This window comes from Sebastes fasciatus, chromosome 11, assembly GCF_043250625.1.
Source record: "Sebastes fasciatus isolate fSebFas1 chromosome 11, fSebFas1.pri, whole genome shotgun sequence".
Classification (NCBI taxonomy): Eukaryota; Metazoa; Chordata; class Actinopteri; order Perciformes; family Sebastidae; genus Sebastes; species Sebastes fasciatus.
The window spans coordinates 25,119,768-25,140,255 of record NC_133805.1 but is presented as its reverse complement, the minus strand read 5'-3'; the positions used below and the strand labels follow the sequence as shown (position 1 = coordinate 25,140,255).

General features: G+C 38.5%; 1 protein-coding gene across 2 annotated transcripts; it reads right to left on the bottom strand.

Annotated features, from left to right (window-relative positions):
* Positions 1 to 676: 676 nt before the first annotated feature.
* Positions 677 to 19,545, bottom strand: LOC141777504 (retinal homeobox protein Rx2-like). Of its 2 annotated transcripts, none has more exons than XM_074651809.1 (4): positions 18,043 to 19,545; positions 7,672 to 8,165; positions 3,602 to 3,858; positions 677 to 3,110 (listed from the first exon to the last, which is right to left on the bottom strand). In XM_074651809.1, exons 2-4 carry the CDS (start codon positions 7,952 to 7,954, stop codon positions 2,673 to 2,675), a joined length of 978 nt encoding a protein of 325 aa, XP_074507910.1. In that variant the 5' UTR covers positions 7,955 to 8,165; positions 18,043 to 19,545; the 3' UTR covers positions 677 to 2,672. The 2 variants fall into 2 exon arrangements, with proteins under 2 accessions (XP_074507910.1, XP_074507911.1); XM_074651810.1 differs by lacking the exon at positions 18,043 to 19,545 and adding an exon at positions 8,718 to 9,158.
* Positions 19,546 to 20,488: the final 943 nt, after the last annotated feature.

The window sequence follows — 20,488 nt, the reverse complement described above, 5'->3', positions numbered from 1 at the left end:
CTGGTGCAATGTTATCAAATCTAAATCAAATAAACGTAACCCTGCACACAAGAGTTTTTCATTTTCACCTCTTTCCCTTAGAGAATCTTTGCAAATCATTGTTACTTTGTAATATACTGAACCTCAAACACTTCTCATAAAGCCACTGCTTTAGTATCTAATAATTTCCTACACCAACCTCCAAATCTGTTTGACTATAGATAAACGCTGTGAAAGATCTGACAGAAAGATCTTATTGATGTCAACTTAAAAAACTGTTCTGTCACAAAAAATGTTGGGTATTTTGTTTAGGTTGTCTGCCTACTAATACATTATTGCCAAGTACTCAAATGCAAAATAGACCTCTATAGGAACCACCATCCAAAAATAAACTGGAGCAGCTAAACCACACAGGCTACCGGAGGGCAATTAGAACTTGAGCCCTTGTGGCCTCTGCAGCCTAGCAGGCGGGGCCTCCTGACACCCCCGGTTGGGCCTGATGGAGTGGAGCTTCATCTGCCTAACGGCCTGGCAAAGCTCCACAGGCCTGGACGAACACAACAGGCCTCCATCAGGCCAGCTCGCTCTGTCACAGCTTACATGGCCTATTGTACACCAGCGCTCATTAACGGCACTAAGTCATGTTGGTGGCTCACTAATGCATGTGTAGAAAGAAAAACAAGATCCACAATCAAAGTGCTTCTACAGTGGTGCTACTGTAACTTTATTCTGTGTTTTGCACATGGAATGTCACATTCTAAAAACTTGAAAGGACTAGAAATTAGTTATAATGATATTGGAAACTGATGAAAAAAAAATATTTCAAAATAATAAACATCCTCACACATTTATAAATGTGTCTTTTCTTTTTTTATTTCTTTGGCTTTTTAGTCCACTGTTGTCAACAGGGATTATAACAATATAAACAACAAAACCTATAAAACTGACAGTGTGGATGCTGTCATTTCTAAAGGCCATGATATATACAAAGTTTGGAAGTGATGTAAATGATAACTCTTCCTTACACTTCATTATGCTGTCCACATGGGACTTCTATTGCCTGATAAATTTCCCTCAAAGCATTGCCACAGTACTCAGTATCGCATTTAAGTAGGAAATGATAACACTAACTTAATGACATGTTATTTTTGCCAGATAGTGGAAAGCCCAGGTAAAATGAATGGCAAGTTCTTCCTCCCTTGATTCCATTAAATTAAATGTTTTTGTTGTCTTTCAAGAGCCAGAGAGAAAATGATTATAGGAAAATGTACTTTGCCAGCCCAGCACCCTTCTGCATCATTTTAATGGCCACACACCAAATATACACATTCAGTATAAAACACACAGGCAATATTATAATGACCTTATGTCTCTGACAAACGTCAGTGTAACGTCATTTCCTTCTAGTTGTGGTCCAACAGTTACATCAAACTGTGCTACTTCCAAGGGTTAGAGAGGCTGCCAGCACCCATTAACTTTCTCACTCTTAATCCACCTGTCTTTAGTGAATATTTTGTCAACAACGCAATGAGGAGCATCCTTTACCAATAAGATTAAGGTTAAGACAGGGCATAATAAAAAAGCAACATTGAGATGTTGGACCGTATCTGTAAATTAGAAATAATATAAATGTTCAAGTTTGAGGGGAGGGGCGAGGTTAATCAGGTCTTGAAAAGGATTTTTAAGGGGCATCTGAGGGCATTCTGTCTATGGCTGAGAATCCGGGGTTAATCGCTTTAAAAGCAGTAATTAGGTGTTAAGAGGTATGCTTGTCTGCTTAAATTAGCCTCCGAGCCAGATTACGCTCTGTGACTTCCGATAACCTCCCCCATCAGGGCTCAATGCTCTCCAGAAGGCCAGTTTTAATGATTTAAATAAAACACACACATATCGATTTTAAACCTAATCAAACTTAAATTTAAGTGGGAGAAGGATTTGTGCACACTTATAAAGGTCCTGAAAATATACTAGAAATAGCTCGACAGTATCTGCACTGTTCAGAAAAAATAAAAGATAGCAAATACAAAGAGAAAACCCAACCAAACAGACATACTGGGAGAAAAACTTCTTTGAACAAATTTATACTAACATTGTCTAGTTCTGAGGATGTAGATACCAGCAAATGCTCAAACACAGTGTTCATTAAACCTCATAAAGATATTATCACTCCGGGGGAGCAGGAAAATTGTACACCCAGGTACATATAGACAGAGTTAGGGTCAATATTAAATTTTTTTTATAAAATATCTTATTTCCACAAAAAAGGACACCCCTCAATTAAGACCACAAACGTTGCTACTGCTGACCACATGGCTCTACTTAGCCTCTCATATACTATATTTCAGTCTGAAGTTTATCAGAAAATTAATGTTGACATAAAAGTGTTAAAACATTCATGTTGAGGATTTTCTCTAAACAAGAGTCTATTCCCAAACCTTTTGAGCTAAACCAAAATAAGTGCCCCTCAGAGATTTGATCATTTTCCCTTAGGGCTAAAAACATTTTAAAGTGATTTTTTTTTTTTTTAATCACAAGAAGTTTATTTTCACAGATGCTTATTCGTGTGAGTGAAAAAATGTCTGACTCCTTTGGTGTCATGTGTCCTCGTCGCGAGTACATGAAACAAACGGTGGAAAAGCAGTTTGTAAACATTCACGGGAGCAGCTCAAAAAGTTCCACAGTAGCACATCAGTTCACATGTGCTGCCAGGTTTTATCCATTGACTGAATATGCTCTTTGGCCTTCATCCTGAGTGCTGCGATGCTGGAACTCCTGTCGTCCTCCATCGGGTATTTATCGTTGAAGCTGGGTGGGCACTGGTAGGGAGGAGGCCCCATCGACTGCATACCTTGGACCATGCCAGGTGGGGTGTTTAGGAAGCTGTGGCTCGGATAGGCGGGCTGCAGGCCCTGCGGTGAACCCATGAACCCTGGGATGGAATGCATGGGCGTGGCACTGGAGATGGGCGAGGTCAGCCAGGGATCGAGGGGCATCTGGTTGGCCATTGGCCCCACACTAGGAGGCATCGGAGGACGATTGAAAGATAGCATGGGGGAATCATGGAGCTTCATGGTGCTAGTGTCCATCTTTTCTTGTCGTCTCCACTTGGCCCTTCGGTTCTGGAACCACACCTGGACAAAGAGAAATTAAATAAGATGAGATGGTGCACTGAGACAATAGCAAAAATCATTCACCAGAAAAATACAAAATCTTGCACAGATTATGCTGTGTACCTTCTAATACTACCATTAGGTGGTGCTAAAGTCTGAGACTTTCAAATTAATGTGGCATCCACATTAACATTTACATAAACTTAGTTAAAATAGATTTGTAGGTTGGAAAAGTGGTTTTATGAGAAGTGTTCAGGGTTAAACTTTTTGTCCCAAAAGTGTACTAACTATTCTTGCTGCTGGATGCACCATGAAGTATTGGGGGGAAATGTATGATAAACGATGAATACATTGTGGCATATTGAATTATAAATAGCATTTTTGGCCCAATTTGCCATAAATTGAAGCTGCAGTTCTCTGCTCAGCACAGCACGGGTCGTGTAACCAATACCATTACCATGGCCATGTAAATAATACCATAGTATACCATTAGGATTTCACTTAGTCCTTACCTGAACTCGAACCTCGGGCAAGTTAACCTTCATTGCCAACTCCTCACGGCTATAGACATCTGGGTAGTGGGACTTCTCGAAGGCTCGCTCCAGCTCATGGAGCTGATAAGTGGTGAAGGTGGTACGGTTTCTCCTGTGTTTCTTTTTAGTGTACTCTTCCTCTATAGTGGCCTCTGGAGACCCCTCAGCAATGTCCACTTCCTTCTGCAAGTTGCTCATTTCTTCATCACACTTATCACCAGAGAAAAGGTCTGATTCTAAAATGAAGGACAGGATGAATATGGCAAGAATGTAAGATGCAAGAAAATTTATATCCATTAACACCTATTAGAATTAATGTAAAAAAAAATGTTTTTCACTTAAGTTTTTAGTGATATTATCACCATTTACAAACATAAAATCCCACAGATGAAAGTCTAAACAAACAAACATAAAATCAAGTTAATACAGAAAATAAAAAGGGAAAGGGTTTATTTCTCTCAGTTAGATCCACTAGATCAGCTGTCCTTTCTGTGTCTTCGTCGCTGTTTTGGCTCCTGGACAATGTCCATTTCTCCCACTTTTCTTCCACCTGTGCTTCTTGCAATCTCAAACCACGCATCAGTTTTTCCATTATGTAGAGTTCCTCTACTATTTCTATCCATTGTTCCTTGGAAGGGGATCCACTCTACCCCATTTACTTGTGATAGCTTTTTTTACTAGCTACCAGCAATATTTTGACCAGATACCTATCCCTTTTTCATAAATTTTCTTCTGTAAAAATGTAAAATTATACAAATAGATTACCATGTAGCTCGTAGGGATATCATATCCTAGCATATTTTGCAGAATTTTGTGCACCATTTTCCAGAACATTAATATTTTGTGTCATTTCCCAAATGCCAGTGATCTGCAACTAGTGGCCCACACTCTCTCCTTATGTCTTATGTTTAAACATTTACTCTCGACCTTGGGTGTGATTAAAAAAAAAACGCATCAAATTTTTCAGAGAATTCCCTCCGTATACGCAAATTGGTGGATGTTTGATGTATTTTCGTTTATATATTTACAGAATTAATGTAACATTTGAAACAACCAACTGGTGTGCCACTGGTATCAAGCCAGTAAGCAGTCCTTAAAGGACCATTATGACAAATCTTATTTGGCCGAGTAGTGCCAAGGCCGTCAGAACAGAGCAAGGTGGACATAAAAGAGCAATGAAGGATCTTGGAGAGGTAGGACTATACTGTACATTTAAAACCACAAAAGCAGGGTGCCTGGGTTAGCTCAGTTGGTAGAGCGGGCGTCCATGTATTAAGGCTTGGTCCTGACCGCGGCGGCCTGGGTTCGAATCCGGCCTGTGGCCCTTTCCGCATCCACTCTCTCTCTCCCCCCTTTCAAGACTCTATCCACTGTCCTGTCATAAAAATGGAAAATGCCCCCCAAAAAATAACTTTAAAAAAAAAAAAAAAAAACACAAAAGCAAACCTCTCTGCCAAGGAGTCCATCATTTTAGGGACAATCAGTTTTGTGCACTACCCTGCCTTCAAGAGTAATAACATGTCATATCAGTGAATCTTTGCTAGTTTACACCTCAAAGCTTCTTTTGGTTTTCCAAAAAAAAAATTCATCTCAGATATATTTGATATCAAATAAATAAAGATTGCATTATTCTTGATCTACTATATGTTGTCTTTTATCTATTGTTAAGAAAGAAAGATATCACCAGTAAAGAAAACACCTCTACTTATTGTGATGTGGATCATTTCAAAATAAATGTAACATTTTTACATACAGCCTGATCAAAAAGTGAAATCTTATCTCTTCTCCTGATGATAAAACAGCTTAATGACTGATGAACCCTTTATACAGTTGAGGGCTTGCAAACACCAGGGGTTTGGCAAGTCCAAATGACATCACGTCTTTCACTGAATTCTTCCCTTGCAGTAATCCCATAGTAACAGATGCTACCAGTTAAACCTGCGAGTCCCCGCCTCCTCTAATCTAACAAGGGACTTTAGTTGGCTTCTGTACAAGCCGAGTAAACGGTCATAGTCCAGATTGTGTCTTACAAGACGTGGATGTACACGTAGAGCAAATGAGCCATGTGTTTGATGTACCAAAGCTCGTTAATCATACCAAATCGTTTAAGGCAAGATGGTCGACAGATCTTTACTTTAAAATAATGATGTCAGGCAGCAAAAGCTTAAGGCCTTATTGTTTTAAAGGGTACACCATGAATAGAGAATGAGTGGATGATGACTTTTAATACGCATCAAAATTGAATGCCAATATGTTTTTCTGTTGAATGGAAGAAAAAAAGTTTTTCCACATCAACATCATCCCTTTTAAATTGTGTTATTGTTGACCGTAATATGTGGAACTCTAGATTAAACATGTAACTCTTTAGGCAAAGGAGTCGCACTCTGGCTTTGGTATATTATATAATTATATCTGTACAAGAGTCAGGCATTAAGCACCTTCATAGAGGTGTGTAGTCTGCCGTATCAGTCATGTCTACGGAGCAAATTATTATTTTAATCACCACAAGCGTGGTGAAAAAAAAGTTAGCTAATTATCTAAATTGAAGTTAAAACACCGCAGGTAGATCTGAAGTTCAAATTTCCCCCCAAGGCTCATATAAAAGTCTTGCAAATTCTTGTTTTGTTGTATGAAGCACTTAAATAGTGGCAGTAAGTTTTCACATAGCTTGTAGCTATGTCAATATATTATTCATATTTTCAGCTATTAAGCATATACAGAGAATTATTGTGTATCTTGGTTATTAAAAATCTGCAGTTTTCATGTATACACAGGACACATATGAAATCTTTAAAGTTGACTGAGTAACAGCAGGTCATATTCAAGCATGGCCACCGAGAGACAATATGAGTTGCAATTGCACATGTCCATAATTCTACAGCACCCTAACTGTTCCGTTTGTTATCTTTTTGCAATGTTTGTTAAGTGGTATTTTTGTTGATTTTTTGAAAATACTACAACAGCTTCATCATGTCCATAGATTATTTCAAAGAGTATAGCAATATTGCATTAGATAACTTAAGCATACAGCAGGTGAATATGCTCAGAACATTTGAACAGTCATGTTTATCACAGGCTTTAATAGGATTTTTAGCATACAAGTAGTCGTCAAAAACAAAAGTGAATGAAAACTGAAGTATGTACCAAACAACACCCCTTATTACATGCAAGTTTAGCTGATTTACAGTAGGTAGTAACCTCGTATTTCTAAACAGACCCCACAGTATGTCCATACTTACAAAAACCGGCTGTGTGGACAAGCAATGCTCTAATAATCCAAAAAAAAAAAAGACTTATTACAGGAAACATTATTTAATATATTTATATTTGATATACAGTAGAGGTGCAGCCATAATAAAAACTGCATCCTAGTTTTAATTATTTTACTTCATATCGATTAAATACAATTTTAGAACAGGCCGACACAGAGTGATGTCGTCAAAGTAGGTTTTCTCTAACTTTAAAGCAATGTAACGGTACATTTAAGTGAAAAATCAGGATTCAGCAGCATAGCTGGACACTCATGAGGTAACATTATCTAGGGCAATAAGAGACATTTGCTATTATTTCATCTTTCTTTGGCTGGCCTTTGTATTTCTGTTGTTGTACTGCAAATGTCAGAGTCCGATTGGCATAAAATGACATTTCTGAGAAATTACTGGTTTTGTCCTCATAGATGAAGCAAACCAATATAAATGCACTTAAATGTAGTACTATGCTCCCCCTTTTCTACTCCCGAAAACTTCTGCCGTTATTACTCATTTTGCCAATTAGTAGCTTAAGTACAAGTTATAACTTGAACCATCAAATAACTCATCATCATGAGAGTGGTTGCTAAAAGGTGACATTGAACTCTTTTTTTATAGAAGGGCACTGGTGCAATACATGGGGAAAACTGTGTGGGAGCACTGCGTTTAAAACCGGATATACGTGAGTCTGACAAACTTAGTGCAGCTCTACTTCCGCTTATTGTACAGCTGAAGACAAAATCCCCTGAAAATCCACATTAAGTTTTCGTGCCTAATAATTTTTTTTCTGAAAAGACTCACCATGGTAGGAAGAATGTTGGGAGCTGTCACCCAATTCTGGAAGGTGCCCATAGGGGTCCGACAGGACCTGCTTCTCAGGGTGCTGTGGGTTTTCTCCGTTGGCTTTTTGGCTGTCATCATCGCCTACCGATTCGAGTAAAGGGTCCTGGTCTTTAGTGAATCCCAGTATGACATCAATACTGTGGACCCGGCCTCCAGCGCTTGACCCAGCACCTTTTGCCATGTCATAGTTGTCCAGGCAACTATCGTCCACTATTCCCAGGGTATCCATTGACAAATGCATCCGAGCCTTTTGAGACACTTTCTCTCTTCTTCGTCAGGAAAAAAAGCAAAATGCTACCAAGTGAGACAAAGCAGAGCAGTTGTTGTACGGAGCTGCTTCACGTGCAATGGAGCAGATTTATGTGCGGCGTGAGGGCCGTATCCTTCAAGAATCACTTCAGTGAGGCTGAAGATATTGTTTACACAAAAGCCGAACAAACTCACATCTTTGTCTGCAAGGGAATGAGAGAAAAGAAACAAGATGTAACATTAGACATTAGTCAAGCAGGTTCCCTTGTTTTGAATATTAAGATAAATGACTTTAAATAGTGAGTGTGAATATCTAACCACAAGAAACTTCCCCAAGTTATGCTACGTTAGTATAATTTCCATTACAACGAATAATCACGACACATGTTGTGGACTACACGCAAAAAAACTAAGATATAGAAAGAAAAAACAAACAAAAGTAGGAAGAATTCCAAAGTGAATCGGTGAAGAATGTTTAGTTTAGTTTCTAGAAAAAGTAATCAAATTTTCTCTTGCGTTTGATTCCCATCAGTTTTTACTTGTATATTTTAAACCTCAGCATTTTAAACGTTTTTACAAAGGTATGCAGTTAATTTTGTTTAAAATCTACTTAACGACATTTGAGAACGTCTTGAGAGGCACCAAAAAGCAAGCTGCCCTTGGACAATATTCTCTTGAATACAAATGAGCATTATGGAAACCCATGTATCAATTGACAGAATGCACAGTAAGGAAAGTGCATAAAGTAATCTTACCTTCTTTCAGATTCCTACCAAAGGCTAGGCTACATACATGGTGTCTCTGTAGTCCATAAGTAGACGAATGACACTAACAATATCTACTGGAGGCACTTGTTACTCCCAGTTAAGTCCTTGAAATCCCCTGCACACAAGTGAGCAAAGGACCTACCGTTGGAGTCCTGTGCAACAAGCACATGTAATGTCTTTCTCTGCTGACAAAACTCTCCTTAACCACACAAGACACCGATGCTCGCAGGGGAATGGTAGTAAAACCAAAGGGTTTAAGAGGTTTATTAATTGGAATCCTTCCCCTTTAAGAATGACTGACAGTTGTTTTCTGGTCAAGTAATTGCTCCAAATGTGTCCTGCATTCAGACCACAGAGGGAGGCCATTGCTAATGAAGCCTCGACAAAACTTTCTTTCAAAAAATCTATTGTCTGAAAGATAATGGCTCGTACTGAGAGTTTTCGCTAATCCCTTCATTATAGACAATGTAAGGGAGAAAAGACACAGAGATGGACTTTTAACTTGAATGGCTACACACTGTAAAGACTTGTATTCAAAAAATAGTTACATTCAAGTAGGCACTTAACTCTTTATGAGCGGCATTGCTTAGGACATACTGTGGCTGGCTTTATTAATGAAATAAAAATCAAACGAAAAAAGTGAATCGTGTTGTTCAAAGCAAATTTGATTACGTTATATTATTTTGTTAAAGAAAAAGAATAAACAAAGTTAGAATGGTTTCCTATTTTGTCTAGTTAGAAAGAGTTACTATAAATAGAACACAACTAATAAGTTGCACTGTTTATTAATAATAATAATAATAATTATCGTCTGATGCTACATGCTTCAGGTCTATACCAGGGGACCTATCAGAAACAAAAACATAGTCAGAGCAGGCTCAGGTCCAGGGAATGGCTCGTGTGCCACAGGCCCGTCCACACCTGGTTCTTGGCTTCATTATTTTTTTAATTACTGTATTTAGTAGGCAAAGTAATAAGGTACAATCCTCTAAAACACAAGCAATTAGCAGACAACACTAATGTTGAACCCAGTCCTTATCACCCCTTCAACATTTTTCAGTTGAGTGTGTGACATTTAACCATGTTGTTGACATGTGTCAAATGAATACATAACAAATAATATGGCCTGTTTGCCGAATAATCTTGTTGCTCAGCCTCTGATCGTTCACAGTAGAATTGGGTTAGGGGGGCATCGGGGGTGTTTTATCCTGCAGCCTGCAAATTTCTCCTCTGCCAGCTGGCACAACCAAAGCTGTGGCAGCTACAGTAGGTGTTGCAGAGATCAATCCTATCCTTAATGAGCCTAAAGACTTCACTAGAGATTTCCTCTGACCTCACTCTTCCTATCTGAAGATATATTTAGGAGTTCTTTGCACACTAGACAAAAAAATCCAACATGGACATTTCTTTTTTTTTTTTGTCCAACAGTATTTTGTGTTTATTTAATATGAGAAAACAAATGTTTCAGGAATACAATTTGTTTGCATTGAGTTTAGTCTGAAGTATCAACCGCACTAAGAACATATTGACTTTTTTTTGTTATGTTATTATTATTTTATTATCTTTAACACCCCCCAAATTGTATTTAGTGTTTTCCCTTGTATACTCTGCAGCACATTGTACTTGGATTGTTTAACATGGCATTGTATTCGTAAATGACCATATTGACAGAAAACACAGAAGTCGAATCTACCAATACCTACATATTTTGCATGTTCATATTTACATCACTTTTTATGGTACTATAGTAGCAGTCAGTGAAAGTTCTGCATGTGGTAAAAGATTAATAAGAGCGTCTGCAACACCTTTTGACATGTATTAAAGACCCTAACGAAGGTCTTCCATCCATGAATACACCATCTTCTCAGAATCAGGGAGATGCACAGAAACTTAGCACTTGCCTGCACGATTGGCATATGCCTAAGTAGCTGAGGAATTTTAAATGCCAACAAGTTTAAAGCCATCTGGCAACATTGGGCTCCATTGCCAATGCTGTCTATTGAACAGAATGGCTGTAGGTTAAGTGGCTTTGGCTGAACACCTTTTCTTTGTTGTCAAGGTTGTTTTGCAAGAAAGCAGAGACTGCAAAGCTCATTATTTTCGCCTATGAACGTCAAGCTTTGCCACTAGATGAATGAAATAAAGAACGTAAAGATATCCCTGTGGCAGGGATTCGCTATGAAGTAGGTTGTTGTCATATAGTGACAAAAAAGAAAGTCAGGCCTGTGGGATGTTTTGCAGAGCCATCTTTTTCCAATGTTTAATACGTTCACAAAAACAAAAGAGCATGCAAAAAATTAATTGATTAATAAGGCACTATCATATTTGTGCAGTTTTCTGTTTTTTTCTGTTGTGTTCTATCATGTCAAATATTTTGTACCAGGATATCAAAATATTCTTCTAACAAGGCAAAACATTGAAAGGAGCATTAATTGCCTTAGTAAGCTGATACCATAAGACATTCAATGGACTTAGAGAATGATAATTAGTCCCATTACTAAATGATGCAAGTGAGAAGGTTCATTGTTTGTGATTCAATATATTCAGAAATTTAGTATGCACTCAATACACGTTGTTCCCTGTCAGAAAAGTTTGAGGTATTACATTAATTTGAATCTTAACAGTGTTATCAGTAGGTAATAATTTGTATAAAAAGATCAGCTGGTATTTCTGAAGTTGATTGCCAAGTACACCTGCTACAATCCCTCTTAATACACAGTTAGTATACTCTCAATTTTCAGTGTTAGGTTTCTCTTTAGTCAGTGAAAATCAAAAGGCCATTGAACTATCCAAAGAAAGAGTTTGCAGGCCTCTTAAGCAGAATTATGCATCAATTTGAACAGAAACCCTGCGTTACAAACTAGACATGGTCAGTTTGAAAGATGTAGCAGTTTAGATGTGTGCAGGAGGGCCTGATAAAAGATGCTGTCAAGTTGCATTGTGGGAGATGTAGGCTACAGGTTTTTTTTAAGCTTAACCAAGACCAGGGACTAAAAAGGAACCTCACCTGCTTTCTTTTTAAATCTGTCTCTTGTGAGTCCCTCAACTTTATGGAATTACAATACTAAAACTGGAGTACCTCTTTAAATTGCAGGAAACATATCTGGTAAACATGTGACATGTCATAGCACGAAAGAACAGCTGTAATTAATAACATTAATGATGCCTCAGTTCCATTTTTTGCCATGCCACTCCAGAGAGATGATGTTTCACACATCCTTGAATCTAATTCAAATAGTTCTGATGTCCTTTAATGTTTAGCCCACTTCACTAATGGCTAATATTTATATGAGACTTGCAAGATGCTCCTAATACCACCCAAGTCGTAGGCAAGGGAAATTGATAATCATTTTATCACATTAATATATTAAAGCTGTCCCTCTTTGCTTGTTTCCCCATTATCCTAATTGAGTACAAATTGGTTAAGAGGGTGCAGCATAGCTATCAAGCTCCTTAGTTTTATCAGATGACAATTTAAGCCCATGAGATCCTATTAGGAAGAAAGCGGCTAATGTTTCAAGGCGCTGTGTCAGCTTACAGGGGGAAAGGGGGATGGTGAGCAGCAGGGGGATGACAGGAAGATGATGGAAAGGGAGGGTAAAAAGCTGAGAGACTGGTCATGTGACCAGCTTGAGCGGAAATGTGGAGGAAAAGCTGACACTGTCACATCTTGGAACAGTCGTAGACGTGCTGGTTCATGATCATTTTGTGTGAGCCAGTTAGTAAAAGGATCTTTTTTTACTTTTAACTGCCAGAATTAAATGGTTTAAAGTTAGTTTTGTTTTGAATTCTAATATGTCAATTCAGGATATCTCACATGGCTATACCAGTGGGCAACCTCTGGGTCTGGGAAGTGAAGCAAAAGTGCCTTAAACTTGCATTCCTTCTAACAGCCAGCAGGGGGCGACTCCTCTGGTTGCCAGAAGAAGTCTGATTGTATAGAAGTCTATGAGAAAATGAGCCTACTTGTCACTTGATTTATTACCTCAGTGAACATTGTAAACATGAGTTTATGGTCTCAATCACTAGTTTCAAATCTTCTTCAATACAGCATGATGTTCATTTAGTAAATTATGGTCCCACTTAGAGTCAGATAGACCATAAAGCAGGGAATGCTTTAGGGCGTGGCTACCTTGTGATTGACAGGTCACTACCACGGCGTTGTCCGGTCTGGGAGTTGTCTGTGTTTTTGTCTTAGAATTTTAACCCTTTCACAATTTTTTTTTTATATTCAGCATTCTGGTTGCAAAAAAAACAAGATGGCGACGGCCAAAACCAAGATGGCAATGACCAAAATGCCAAAGTCGAGGCTTCAAAACTGCAGTCCACAAACCAATGGGTAAAGTCACGGTGACTACGTCCACTTTTTCTATACAGTCTATAAAAAAAATAGGTACTTTTATTTTTATCAACCAGAGCAAGTAATCTAATATGACTGTTGAGCAACAGAGTGGACAAGCAGGTGTCAGGGCAAAAGGTTTAATACTAAATTAAGCAGTCATATACTAAACAATAAACCCTGTAACATGTTCTGTAGGTACAAGCAACACAAAATTCAGGGAGATCAGACTGAGTTGTAGTTGGGAGTGCATCCTTGATGGAGGAACAGTACGTTCCTGGATTTGCTTATTTTGAATCCAATGCTTTTGTTCTATTAGTGTGCTCCTTTAAAGCCTGCTTATTTACTATTTTAACTGATACAAAGTTGTCAGGCGAGGGAAAAATAAATATTTGGAACAACAGGTTCTTTATCTTTTAATCTTTTGGTCATAACAGTCAAATGAGTTAACCCTCCATCCACTCATCCAGATTAGGACCTTCCTTGACCTGGTTAATGCTTCCCTCACTTAAAGTCTCCTCCTCTTCCTCATCATTCTTCCGTCATTTGTGCGCGGTAGCGAACTTTGTCACACTAAATCCTGCAGTGCACACACACTACAGCATACATGTACTATATATAAGACAGTCAATAGCAGAAACTATAAAGCCAACTGTGCAGTGTAGTCACACACAAAATATTTGAATAAGAAATGAGGAATAAAAACGTAAACTGCAAAATACCATTGATTAGTAAACTGATATTTTAAAATATCTTTCAATTAATACAAGAGAAATTTAAATGTGATATTATTCTTCAGCTAAATAGTTTATCTTCAGCAAATAGTTTTCATCTTTACAATCCCTTTATCGTACATTTGAATGCGTACCATACATTATCTCTATGTCCCGTGTGTCCTGTGTTCAGTACGTCTAAGCTCAAACAATGTGTCCTAGCATAAGGACAATGTATTAAAAGGTTAAAGGGTAGACAAAGAAGCAGGTGGCTTTGAGTAAAGCTTTCCTTAACGATTGGCGTCTTATGATCAGCAGCATTACCACATTACAGTGTTGTTAGCAGGGGAAAACAAGAACTTATTAACCTAATCAACTCCTCACATTGCACTGATTTGATTTGGTTAAGAAAGCTTTATACTGTACATGTCCTCATCTTCTGTACCATGACGTCATGTGGATCTGTGAGAATGTAGTCTCTCCCGTTTTATGATCCTGGTGCTATTATAAACTTTTTTTCTTCATGCTTGTACGTCATTCTAATTTTTATTCATAAAGATATGAGGGATCAAACAATTTGGCATTGTGTTTAGTCATTTTACAACAAAGTGCAGCCATTGAGCCAACTACTTGGCTAAATGGAGGTTATTCAATTGATTAGTGTAACCTTTTTAATGCAGCAACAAATTGGTCAAAATTTAAACAGGAATTAAAATTCCAGTATTAAAATGTATATAGTATATAAACATAGAATTGAATTGAATAGATTGGCCTCATTGTCACCGATACCGATATTGGCCCGGTGGAAGTGCTACATTTTAAGATCAAAATGTAAAACTTTGAATGGTCGTAAAATAAGGCAAATTGTCTTATTTGTGAGGAGAATCGGAAAAAAAATGGAAATCCTTATTTGCTATAAAAAGACTTACTTATACCCCACACAAACAGCATTGCTGCAAAGGCGACTTTGCCTCGGCACCACTCTTTGGTTCCATTTTAGGTCAGTGTTTCATATGTAAAGGTTGCATTAAATTACTTTGGTTGAGGTTATGTTAGTCTGGTTTTGGTTTGGGTAAAGTTTTGTCCTCTTTTGGCTTTGTTTATCTTAATAAAAGACAAATACAATTCACATTTGTGTCACACTTTTTGAACTAAGCCAGGCAGAATACCAGTCATTTGTTTTCATAAAAAATATGGTAAAAAAAAATAGGGTTTAGCTAACTAAAGCATAGAATAAGCTGTTACTTATTCTAAGCCCACTTCTGTAAGTGTACATGCAGTAGTGTCATCATCAGTAATAGGGGACCATAGGGCAGTCTCCATATTGATACTACGTTTGAACCGTGTCTATTTGAGGGTGGTCTGCTCAGGCCCTGACCCTCCTTTAATAAGATTAGCTTCACCAAGAGCTGCAGCTTGGCACAGACCCACGGTTACTTGATGTCTTGGCCCGGGCTGCACTCCTTCACCTCATTGTGTCATCTATACACGAAGATGATCTTCAGATTTACTGAAACTGTGACTCAGCCACAGACCTAGATACTGTCTCTTACGTAGACAAACAAAATGAGGATTTGAAGCTCATCCTTAATAGCTTAATCAAGTAATCTGTTGTTTTAACAGCCAGCCCCTAGTTCTGACATGTTTATATAATTTAGTTCAAGAAAACATGAAAAAAGGGGCTGTGAAACTTATGAAATATTAAAGATGAATTTTTTATTTTTTTTTTTAATTACACTCTAACTAGATGTAGACTATAGCTTGAATAATCTTCAAATAACATTTTAAAATGAATTACTGAACGCCTCATATCACTTGAATGTTAACACCACTTATCAGGCTGCCACTCTTTCAATTAGACCTTAACGTCATTACAATTGCCCTTTTTATTTAATTGGCGATAACTAACACATCAGCATTACTTGAGATTGTAAGGTGATTAAATAATTATTGTTTTAAAGCACACTGGCTGAGAGACGTGTTTAATGGTGGCTTCTTGAAACCGAGCCCTGACGAGTTATTACACACAAGCCTAATCTGCTTCTCTGGCTAATTTGAGCCCAGAGGAAATAAACTCCTACCTAAAGCTACCTTGTAAGCCTTTCTCACATCCGTTGATGTCACACATAGCCACACAGGTAAGGTAAGTTCAAACTGCCTAAGTCACACCCACACACACATTATAATAAACTGAAATCAACATCATCTATTGTGTTAGTTACAAATGGCACTGGTAACTGATCAGCTATTACATCAATAACTCGCAACGTATTGTAATAGATTGTATAAGACTTAGGTTTAATACAATTCACAAGTATTTGTGTATAAGGAAAATTCATATAATGTTATTTCATCAATCACAGAGTTGTACTGTTCACTAAATTGACAATTAAACACTGAAGAAACTTGATTTATGGTAATTTGTGGCAAACATATCCCATCAGGGAGTGTTTGTAATATCTAAGGCCCTGTTCAGACCTGGCATTAACATGCGTCCTGAGTGATCGGATCACAAGTGGACAGCTTTAAGTACGTCTGTTCACATCTGGCATCAGAATGAGTCTCCACATGCGCCTCGAGTGACCACTTGTGATCCGATCTCACTTCCCCGCTCCATATGCAAATAAACGCGTAGTAAACACATGGCTAATACAGCCAACGTTGTGACGTAATATTACAGGAATGTTAGAAGTCATATCCTACATATTCGTGAATTCGGGTACATTTCATCAACATCAAAATACAAGGTTATTGTACCGGGCGAGCGAGTAGGCCACCTCTGAATGTGGTCTGAGTGATCGGATCTCAATGCGTCTTGAGTGCGTTCACACCTGTACTTTGAGCTGTTCACTCAGGGCGCATGTTAATACCAGGTCTGAACAGGGCCTAAGATTGCAAAACACATGACTGGATGGAAATCATACTCATATCTAAACCTCCATCCACTGTAACAAATGAATTGGGAAACACACTTTAGTCATAATGGCCTAAGCTGAGTCCAAAACAAGTCAAAGACAGTGCACAGTCAAGTCTAACTTAAGACCGAGTTCAAATCAGCTGGAGACTGATTGAAGACCAAACCAAATCTTTGTATGAATGTTTGTCATTTGAGAGTTAACTATACCGTCGGTTATCACTCAGGACAGTTCATTGGATTTGAATATGCAGAGTCAGGAAACCACCAGTCATGTTGTTTACTATTAGGTTCACCTTACAATACAATACATTCCAATACACCGCCCCTATAATCTAACCTACCTCTGTGAGACACTATGTTCAGTTGTGTTGCCAGAGCTGTGTCAACTCTGTGGGCTTTTTAAGGCTGCAGTTAGCTGTGACAGCATTTTATTGAAAGGTGCGTCTAATCTAACCTGTCTAAACCAGTCCTTCATCCATTTCAAGAAGCTACACCTCTTAGCTGTTTGCAAATGGAAATTTACAAAGACCAATCTTTGCTCCTCTTATTTGGTTCTTATATCATATTGGCAATTTTGGCTCCACGCTGAAAGCAGTATGATACTGTCCAGATATCAAATGTGATGAGATATTGGTGGTGATGTAATTGGATATGAATAGTTTTCTCTAAATTTTCAGGTTAAATGACTGTAAACTCATCAATGGTCAATGTCATCACTTATAGACACAGATGGCAACTTCTATCTAGTAACTATGAATCCCAGTTGGAAAATACAAACCTGTTTCTGTTTCTTTATAAGATCACACAATGACACTCTGTGTACTTGATCCACATTCAAAAGTGGACATTTAGATTAAAAACGCTGAATACCAATACTGTATCATTCTGTCACTGTCATGTGAAGGTGTGAGGCGTTTTGTTTGTTTATATCTGTGTCTCTGAGATAAACATGAAGTGGGAGCCTACTTTAAGTAGTACTAATCACACCTGCTAATCCCTGCTTAATGGATATGTAGGTCATATTTTCTCTTTACTTTTTCCACTCTATTCAACAATTCAGTATAAAATAAACGTACATTAATTATGCTCACTTTTCTCCATAGAATTGTACAGCTCGGTGTTATCCATTGTGCAAAGTGCTTCCTGCGACACACTCTAAAACATTGTAACACATGTAATTTAAGAGCCTTGGTATGTGTGCATACTCCACACAAAGCCCATTAACCATTTTTAAGCAGTATATCCTGTTCAGTGTACCTGTTGTGCTACACCAGTCAGAAATATTTTAAGCACTGTAGTCAGTGTTGCTATGAAGGAATGATACAAGCATCTCTGCTCACTCACTTTTCTTCCACCAGCTGCTTCTGGTACTCCACAAACTCCTCCCTGGACATTCCTTTGGACTCTGGCGTTTCCTTTTCTTCTGCTCCTGCTTCACTGTCCTCTTCATCACCTCCTCCGGTGAAACATTTGATTCACGATTAACACCATAGCTCAATTTAAATAGATGTTATTCAGTCCTGCATGGAAAGGGAAGCTGAGGGCTAGTGGAGGTGAGAAGGCTAAAATCACTAAAATCCAATCTTTTTAACAATGAAAAATTATCAACAAGAGCTGCTTGCTGTTCAAACTTTCCAAAATGAAACCTTGGCTATTGTGTGTCAGGATGATTAGACTGTATCAATAACTTGTGGCTGGAGTAAAACCGCTAAAGAGCTTAGCTCATAATTGGAAGCCTACAGACAATGGAAAGTCTTTACCTTGTCAACAAGATGCAGCAGGATAGACCCTCAGGATGTAGGCCACTGCTGTCTACCTCACTAGCCGGTACTAATTACTAAAGTAGACATGGGGTAATGCCGTAATAGACACTAATAAAAGCAAGTACCAATATATCCCATAATGGAATAATAGCACACAGTTTTAAATGTATACATTATTATAGAAACAATAGTTACTACAGAATTCTTACAAGTTACAAAAAATGTTTTTTATGGTTCATGGGGCTGCAAGGAGATACAAATATCCAGTAGCCACTAGGAGGCTAAATAACGCTCTAAACGTACGCTAAATTTTGGTGAGGAAAAACTGTCATACCGATCCTCAGGATCAGCTCAGGGTATCTCTATTGACAGCAAATCTCATATGAGGAATGTAAATTTGATATTCACTCTCCTTTTAGATTTGTTTTGGTTTCCACTGACTCCTAAGAAAAAGATATTGAACTTTAGTTTTTTAACTTTGTGTCATCTGAACAATTGGAGGAATAGAAGAACAGTAAGAACATAAGAACAGGTAACAACCTGCAAATATGATAATTAGTCTATGATTTGCATACTATTCATTGAGCAGACATTTACATACATTTTCAGTGTAATGTCATCATTAATTTAAGTTTAAATTTAGTTTTTTACTAGTTTGCCGAGGAAACATCACAACAGCCATATACAGAAAATAAATTGTCATTATTGAACATTTTCATATTAAAAGCACCCCAGACTACCCCCATTATTTTACTGAACACCAACATTTTTTTTGTCTTTCACTATATATTTTACAATACAGTATATGGCCAAACCTTTGGGATTTCATAGACATTTGATAATGTCCGTCTCAGTATATTCCTTTACAGTCACACATGAAGCACAGTTCACACTAATTAAAGGATATTTTGTGGATTATTGGCCTGTCCTGACGGGACCTCTGTCGCTAGTGGATTTGTGATTTAAGGGGACTCAAGAAGCTGTAAGATACTTAAAATCTCCCTGATCAGCTATACTGTCCACTACTGCTGCCATACATTGCCCTCCTAAGACTCAGTATTTTAGGGACACTTTGGACTTAACACCTTCATGACCTGTTCCTAACACAGAACTAAGAAGGCTCTGGACAGAGGCTCATAGAACTTAAGATCACATAATGACAGAAGATCTGTTTAGATTATTCTCCTGTCCTGGCGACTGAGGCCAAATTGTCCAACTTTAAGAGGTTATTGTGTTGAGTGACTTTAAACTCATTGTAATATATGTACACACCTGACACTTTATAACAGTTACTGTAACCTTACCCCAAAAGTACAAACAAACGTTTTGCCAAAATATGCCTAAATAAACCACTTCTTGGTTATGCTATCCCCCCTCCTCAAAGGTCTGGAGATCCATCAGATGTAGCATATTCAGCTATAGTTTTGTAAATCCACAAATGTATGCAGGAGTACAGCCGGTGGATTCTTGTACTGCACTGCAGCATGCCATGAGGATGAGGGGTATTTGCAGGTCCCAATCAGTCTGGTCTGGGGCAGTGGTGAGGGCCAGCTGGGCAGTCAAGGTCCGCATGAACCATTCCACTAATCCGTCGCTTTTTGGGTGAAGCGGGATGGTCCTTGTTTTCTGGATGCCGAGCTGGTTACACATTGCAGTGAACACCTGTGATTCGAAGTTCAGCCCTTGGTCTCAGGGGAGCTGAGAGGGCGTTCCAAAGCGGCTGAACATTCCTTGCACCAAGGCCTCAGCCACGGTCGTCGCCTCTTGGTCAGGAAGGGGGTAGGCTTCGGGCCACTTTGTAAAGTAGTCAATGGCGACTAGCACGTACCGGTTCCCTCTACTGGTACGGGGTAGTGGTCCCAACACATTGACTGCCACTCTGTCCATTGGTGCCCCTACACGATGCTAATGTAAGGGTGCGCGGGACTGACCTTGAGGGCCTTTACGGGCAGTTCAGGCATCGCAGCGGAGGCAGTAGTCCTCAACATCCCTCCTGCTGTGGCCCCAATAGAATGTCTGCCTCAGCC

What these genes read in the sequence shown, in the direction of transcription:
- LOC141777504 (XM_074651809.1), bottom strand. Translation starts at nt 7,954, where the DNA reads ATGCATTTGTCAATGGATACCCTGGGAATAGTGGACGATAGTTGCCTG. An exon ending in CCAACATTCTTCCTACCATG is followed by an intron (nt 3,859 to 7,671) that starts GTGAGTCTTTTC and finishes CCTTCATTTTAG; the next exon opens with AATCAGACCTTTTCTCTGGT. An exon ending in TGCCCGAGGTTCGAGTTCAG is followed by an intron (nt 3,111 to 3,601) that starts GTAAGGACTAAG and finishes CTCTTTGTCCAG; the next exon opens with GTGTGGTTCCAGAACCGAAG.